Here is a 7,845-nt window from a genome sequence, read left to right on the forward strand (position 1 = left end):
AAAGAGCCACTTGGCTATAGGTAGTGAAGATGTTACAGGAAGAAACAGCTCTAAAGCTGAATACTCATATTTCTACCTAGAACTTTGTTCCTTTTTGTTGTTGTTTTGTTTTATAATATAGAAGAGTGAATAAAATGCATTTTAGACTAGCTTCTGATTTTGGATTCCTTAGTCTATCTGCTAGTTGCTCCTAAGTTCCACAGAGAATTCCAACCAAAGGAAAATAACATGCTGGCCCCCGATGTACTGCAGGGGCTTTACTTACTCATTCAGATGTTGAAACCTTTCTTGCCAGTTAACGGCCCGAGCGACATTTCCAGTTTTATCAATCAGTTTTATTCCAAAAAATTCTAACATCATTTTATAAGCCAAAAGGAATCTTCTAATTGCTTCTTTTGTTTTTTTGAATTCCTAATGAAAAGAAAAATGTCAGCTGAAATGATTCAGTAGTTACCAGGCCAATAAAACAGCAATATTATTTGGCCATCTCATATAAAATTAAATGAGCTTGCATTACCTCAATTTCATATGTAGTTAGTTCTTTAGCATAAAAGTTCAAGCCTTGCTCTCTCAAGGGGAAAAGCCTATTTTTTAGGAAAAAAAAATTGTATTAATGTCTGGAAAACACACATGATTAAATAGGATGTGATTGAAGACAGATAATATGTAACTAACCATTGAATGTAGGTGTGGTTGTGCTCCAGTTTTTCATAGTCTCCTTTCCACTTATTTAGAACTTCTTCGATGTAAACACCTAAACAGTAAATATTTAGAAAATGAACCAGACATTTAAAACATTGTTGAAAGCATTTTAAGATTTAATCACTTAAGCTTTATGTTAAAACCTTTTAAATTTTAATAATGACACAATAATAATGCTTTTTAAAGATGAATTCTCTATTTCATATATTGTTATATATAAGCTTATTTTAAAAAAAAAACAGTGACACCTCCAACTGCAGAAAGTTTTGCTGAACAGCATTATTCTAAAGCAGAGGTTGGCAAACTATGATCTGCCATCTGTTTTGTAAATAGTTTTATTGGTACACAGCATGTACAAATGAATAATAAAATTAATTTATATATTGTACATTAAAACAGCAGAGTTTAGTACTTGCTATAGAAACCATATGGCCCACAAAGCAAAAAATATGCACTTTCTAGCCCTGTATAGAAGTTTACCAGCCCCTGCCCTAAAAGGGTCATATAGTTCTTTAAATACTAGATAAGATCAAATAAAAAAGAGAAGGGAAGGGAAAGGAAGGGAAGGGAATGGAAGGGAAGGGAAGGGAAAAGAAGAGGAGAGAAAGAGAGAGGAGAGGAGAGAGAGAGAGAAAGAGAGAGAGAAAGAAAAGAAAAGAGAAGAGGGAGGGAGGGAGGGAGAGAGGGAGGAAGGAAAGAGGAGAGAAGCAAGGAAAAGGAGAAAGGAGGAAAAAATGAAAGAAAAAGGGTATTGAGTGCCTATTTTATGTTGGGCCCATATTATACATGGTATACAGCATTCACCTTACTCTTACAGAACTCTCCCAAACCAGTGTTATCTCCCTTTACTAACTGTGTGATTTGTTCAAATCACACACTAATAAAAGAATAAATCTAGGAGTACAGGACAGATTTTTCTGGTTCCAAAAAGTAAGCCCTCTTCATTACTTTCATTGTTCTTATGAAAACAAAATCCTCCTGCTTCAGTCTGTCTAGGTCCTCTCAACTGGCTATGTGGCCATTTATCAATTTTATAGGAAAAAAAAAAACCCACAATGTACTATTTCTCTAAACCTAACTCCTCTCATTTTTATTTCCTCCAGAGATCACCATCTGTAATAAAGGTCCATTCTCAAAAGGTTTGGTAAAAGTTGTTTTTGAATCATACTTACTGGCTTTCTCAGAATGTTGAAACCATTTACTTCCACAGTTTCCCATTTGCTTTCCCTTCCAATTGCCTCCAGCCATTTAATAAGCAAAATACATCATTGCAGATTTACGCTTACTGGAAGTTGTGTGTGTGTGTGTGTGTGTGTGTGTGTGTGTGTGTGTGTGTGTGTGGTGTGTACATACTAAAGAAGAAAGTGTATAAGTTGATGTAATTTACATAATAAAGTAGAATAACAGCTCATGTGACCTTAGCTAAAACATCTGACCTCTACATACCTATGAGATTTTAAAATAAATTTTGTGATAAAGATTACAAAAACAATAATGCATTACTTAAAGTTACCGCTTTAAATTTACTATCTAGAAAAGTAAATTCACTATTAGAAAAACAAAAATAATTGAGTTAAATATTGTCATATCGCTATGCTCAATGCTTTAAATATTTGAAGGAATTCCTTTAGGTAGATTTTATTAAATTCAAATCAGAGTCAAATTAACATTCTATCATTGCATTTCTTCAAAAAGTTTTCTTAGCCCAAGTCCAAAAAAAAAAAAAAAACTCTAAGAATTTACTTAATATGATTTCAATTAGTAAATAAAGCCGTGTGTTTCCATCATTAGTAAATACAACAAAGCATTTTTATCCAGAAGTTTCCTTCCAAAACGGAGCAGACATTTGGGACACCAGAAAATTAATTAAAGACAAGTGGATCTGGCCAATTCAGCAACGTTCTTAAGTTCTAACTCCCAATGGGTACTTCTCTCACTGCACAGAGAGGGGAGTCTTTCTCCGAACACTCTGCCCAGCCTTTAGATTTCCCTCCTCCACTTACTTCACCAAAGAAAGCAAGGCCCTGCCACTTGGAAAGTTTTACAATCTGTGACCCTTGTTCCCTAACTCACACTGCTATGTTTTCAGCTCAATTTCCACTGAGAGCAAAGGGCAGGAGCCAGGGATATCTGGTCACCTCAAAGAGATAGGGCTTTAAGGAGAGAAGCCAGCTTTGCTGGTTTGATATGGATAAAATTAAGAGCCCACAATGAACCACGGCATGGTGCCTCAGTGTAATATGCATATTACCACAGCAGCTGCATTGCACTGCAAGGTTAAAAAGATTCTATGAGGGCAATTGCAGAGTCATGAAGGAGGAAGCAAGTTTATTTGGCAGAGCTGAATGGAAATCTACCATATGTGTAGTTTGATTCTCAGGAAATGGTAACACTGAACTGGGACTGCTATAGCTCCCTGACTCCTGAATCTGAAAACCAACAGGAAAGATAATTCTAATACAACCATTATTTTCCAATTATGTTCTAAATAATTTTCAGGTATGGCACAGTGGAAAGAACACTGAACTCTGGAAACAACACCCAACTCTACAATCAGTGACCCGACAAGTCAGTCATTCAAGATTTAAGACCCAGTAATCTTATATTTAAAATGAGAAAGCTGAATTTGATCCCCTTTAATGTTTCTTAATAATCTAATATTCTATGGTTCTATAAATCTTTTCTCTCACAAAAATGGCCCCCACTACCTTTTGGATAATGGCCACTATAAACAGGTGATGGGAAAGTATTGCTAATCCGCAGTTATTCCTTCAGAATTTGTCAAATGAATGCTCACAACTCCAAGGTCTAGGACTTTGGGGGCACATTAGACTACACAGCAAAGTAAATTCAGTGAATGAACAAATATATTAAGAATGTACTGACCATGGAATAAACAAAGAATAAAGGTGTACTTATTATTTAGAGTTTGCTTTTTACCAAGGTAGATTACTCACCGTCTGGTTTAAATGGAATTTTATTCTTATAAAAACGAAGATTGCTCAAGTCATTTTGATATCGGATATCTTTGAAGTTCTGCTAAAGGAAAAAATAAATCAATTTCCAGCATACGGACATATTTTTAAAAAGCACACAGACCCTTCTTGCATGTTAGTTCATTGGCACTACAAAACAAGAAACACATTTTAGGAAAAAAAAAAAAAATTCTACACTCTTACTGGGTACTGGTGTCGGTATTTGTACAAATCCCTCGCAGCATAAAAACTTCTCTTTGGTTTGGCAGTTGCTTCAGTGGAATCACCACCCTAAAATAAAAAGTGAAATTCCATTCACATGTTGAAGCAAGATAATTTCACCGAGAAATTTCCAGAAAAATTTTTAAAAAATAAGCATCTACAAAGAAAGCCCGAAAAGTGTCAAAATGTCTAAATTACTGAAAATATTATAAATGTCCTTTTAATAATTCTTATTAGCGACATTTGTTGTCATTCTACCTTTCTGATTTGAACCCAATAACATTTGTCCTACGGTGTTTTCCTAAAAATCTTAATTATTCACCAAAAGCTTATAAAGGCTAAATGTTATGGATCAATATCCATCAGAAACAGAACTCAAAATGAATTCAAGACTTGTATTTTATCAGAGGTTACACAAGTAATTACATGATAAAACTTACTTTAGAATACATAATGCTAAAAAAATGCTAAGATAATAAATCAATTCTATATAGAAAATTGAAATAATTTTGCAATATTTAGCTGTACTTGGAAGTAATAATTATAAAAGGAAAAGAGGCTCTTAAAACAAACTAAATAGCTTTCTAAACTCCATCCTTTACAGTATCATAATAAGTACACAAAGCTATGAATAATCTTCTGTTAATTCAGTGATAATACAATGTAATATAAATTAGCAAACTTAAAATATATACACACAAAGCAATGAAACACTCTCAGATGGAATGAACTTCAGAACTTATACGTGGTAGTTACTCATACTATTTATATTCTAAACAAAATTCCCACCACCATGAAGTAATTTTTAAAATATAAGGTCAATATAATTGATTTACATTCCATGTGTAAACTATATATCTACTACAATGTATAAGAAAGTGCCTTGTATTCAGTGTCCTGCAGAAGGACAATGAGACTGATGACGATGATGAAATAGAAGGTAAAATTTAGATCTCAATATTCATTAACAGCTTCACCCCCAATCCTTTCTCATCATCCCCCATCTGTGTTGATAGACTGGCATCCTCTAAGCAATTTCTGCACATTTTTGAAGTGGTGTGATTCTGACGATTACTACAAGTACAGAGATACTTTAAAATCAAATTCTCTGATGTTTAACATTAGCTACTCTGTCATGTTACATAAGCAAGGAAAAGTTTAAATTCTGGTCTTTGCCACACATTTCAAAATAGCTCTGCCTTGCAAGTTTCTGAATCTATTTAGCCTGAGCTACAACCATATGAATCATCATCTACATTTGTAGAGAAAGCACTTTTCCATTTACAAAGCACTTACATGTATATTATTTCATTTGATTCTTCTAACGCACCTGGCTGGCAGTTATTAGTGTTTCCGTCTTAGAAACAAGGTAACCCAGGCTTAGAGAAGTTGAACAGGACCCAGAGCCCAGTGACAACGCAGGCACTAGAAGCACAGGCTCTGGGCTCCAACTACAACTAATTAGGTACAAATCAATCTCAGCTCCACTAGAAGTAAAGAATTGCTACAGAAACTTTGGTATGATGTCAAAGCCCAAGACTTGGAGGCAGGAGACGGTCGGAGTCTTAAATCTGCTACTTATTTGTGAGGCTTTAAACAAATCACTTAACTTAATCTTAATTTTATCATCTGTGAAATGAAGGTAATGACTCACGCTCCACCTAATTTCCAAGATTATGAGAACAACTGCCTCCTCCAAGTCTCTAAATGTACCAAACTCCCAGCATCTGTCCCTGCTCCTCTAACTTCTGCTCCTTTTGGACTCTCTATCCTATCCCCTTTCAACTGCTTAGACAAAGATTGTGTTCCTTAACACACTGTTCCTACTGCCTGTATCACCAAAATTTTCCTCTCTTCTGGATCATTCCCCTGAGCAAAGATGCTATATAGTATCTCTAATCTTAAAATAAAATACACAACTTTTCTTGACCTAAATCCCCCCTCAATTATAGATCCATAGCTCTGCTACCATTCATAGTAAATCATCACCAGAGTTGATTATACTTCCTGTCTCCGTCTTCTCTTCTCTCATGGCCCACCCCAGGTTTTCATCCTCAGCGTTCCATCAAAACAGCTCTTGCGAATGTCACTAACAAATCTCCCTCTGACCAAATGGTTTCCCAGTGCTCAACTCAGGGTATTTTCCAGCAGCACTGGGACACTTAATGCTGCCTTCCTTCCTGAAACTATGTCAGATAACACACCACTCCTGGTTTTCTTCCTATCTCATTGATGACCCCTTGTCAGCCTCCTCTTTGGCTCCTCCTCCTCTTCACCTGCTCTAAATGGAGGAGTGTCTAGGGCTTAGTCCTCATTCCTCACCACTCCTTGATAACCGCATATCTTTCCATGACATTAAATACCACCAGTCTTATATGCTGAAGACTCTAGTCCTGAATTGAGGCTCCATTCAGAGATATAATTAATTACACAACAACTCCACTTGGATATCTCATAGGATATCATACTCAAGAGAATTCTTGAAATAACCTCTTAAGTTGCACTCTCCCTAGACTTCTCCATCTTAATTAATGGCACCATCACTTGTCAAATGTTCACTCAGACTAGAAATACAGCAATGGAGGTGATGAGAAGTAGTCAGTCTGAAATACATTTTAAAGGTAGCTCCAGTAGTACCTGCAAATGAATTGCCTACGGGGAGTAGGGAATAAATGAGGTTGACAGTTAAAAAGCAAAATAAAAAAAGTAGATTTTTTTTAGAGGTTAGATGGTGATACCAACAAGAAAAATTAATCATTAAAAAGGTAGGTTGGTGTGGTCTACCGTTTACTGGGGTTGCAATTAACTGGTTAAAACATTAATTATCAAGTTGATTTATATAGATGGATCTGGTTAGTTAGACTGAATCTGAGCTGGTGTGTTTTGATAAGCCAGACTTCTTTAGGTGGTTATTTAATTGGGAGACAAGGAAGAGAAATACATTGAAATTCATCATATAATATTTTCCTGGGGTTGAATTCCCAATACGAAATGACCCAGCAGCAAAGCAGAACACAAGGGGCAGAAGGGTATTCAAAATTCCCACAGGTTAAATGTTCTGACGTTGGTGACAGACATACTTGGGTTTGCATCATTCTCTTTCTGGATGATCTTGAGCAAGCTTCTAAACCTGTTTTCTCTAAAATGGGGATTAAAAACAGCAACTCACTCCACACCCAAAATTGCGGTAGGCTGAAATAACAAACCTGCTGACCTAAACAGAGATGATCAATGAGGGAGCCTTGGCTGTAATATTTAGGTGGTGATTTCTCTACTCTAGCAAAAAAACCCTGAGGTCACATGCGACTTAGGGCTCCATTTTTTTCACTCTCATTCTCCCATAGCTGATAAAGAGGAGGGCCTAACGCAGAACAAGAAACCTTAAATACCTCCAAGACGCACACTTCGTCAGACGGTTGGCTAAACAGTTCCTCCTTTTTAAAGTTTTCTGAATTATTTTCTGTTCCATCAGAGATTATTTCTTTACTAACCTCTTCTCCAAATTGTATTAGGCAAATGATTTAAATATAGTTGAATCAACAAGTCTTCTGAGCGAAATAAGATTTTTGAAGAGTGCCCTGAACTCCAAGAAGGCCTTACTTTGGTAAGAACTGTGGCGTTTTAACTTCGGTTGGGGCCCTCCTACAATACTTTTAATGGCTGTAGACCCCACTGTCGGGGAGAATGCTCGCTGCCCATCAGCTGCAGTTCCACCTTATTCTGGGTAATTTTTACCAATAATGCGCACTAGACCAGTTTCCACAATCCTCTATTTTTAGACAGGTTCCTCCCACCCCACCTTTGCATCACCCAGCTGCGCTGCAGAGGCGAAGGAAACACCCATTCAAGTTAGGTTCTGCCTGGAGGGACTTCCTTGTGGTGCCTACGGTCAGGCCCTAGGCTGACAGCGGGCAGCCGCGGCGCTCCCGGCCACCTCTGGCCCCCG

The 7,845-nt window shown here is 36.7% G+C and overlaps 1 protein-coding gene across 2 annotated transcripts in view; it reads right to left on the reverse strand.

Moving 5' to 3' along the window:
• The window catches only part of OGFRL1 (opioid growth factor receptor like 1), a 13,880-nt gene extending 6,122 nt beyond the window's left edge, over window positions 1–7,758 (reverse strand). Inside the window, exons 1-6 of one of the 2 annotated variants that reach the window (XM_006926399.3) lie at window positions 7,699–7,758; window positions 3,882–3,968; window positions 3,660–3,738; window positions 676–754; window positions 518–584; window positions 266–411 (exon numbers count right to left, since the gene is read on the reverse strand). In XM_006926399.3, the coding sequence (XP_006926461.1) occupies window positions 266–411; window positions 518–584; window positions 676–754; window positions 3,660–3,738; window positions 3,882–3,968; window positions 7,699–7,743 (503 nt within the window). In that variant the 5' untranslated portion in view covers window positions 7,744–7,758. Of the gene's footprint in view, window positions 1–265; window positions 412–517; window positions 585–675; window positions 755–3,659; window positions 3,742–3,881; window positions 3,969–7,698 lie in introns of both variants that reach the window. The other variant, XM_006926398.3, reaches the window with a different exon arrangement.
• Window positions 7,759–7,845: the final 87 nt, after the last annotated feature.

Source organism: Pteropus alecto, unplaced genomic scaffold (genome assembly GCF_000325575.1).
Source record: "Pteropus alecto unplaced genomic scaffold, ASM32557v1 scaffold7, whole genome shotgun sequence".
NCBI lineage: Eukaryota > Metazoa > Chordata > Mammalia > Chiroptera > Pteropodidae > Pteropus > Pteropus alecto.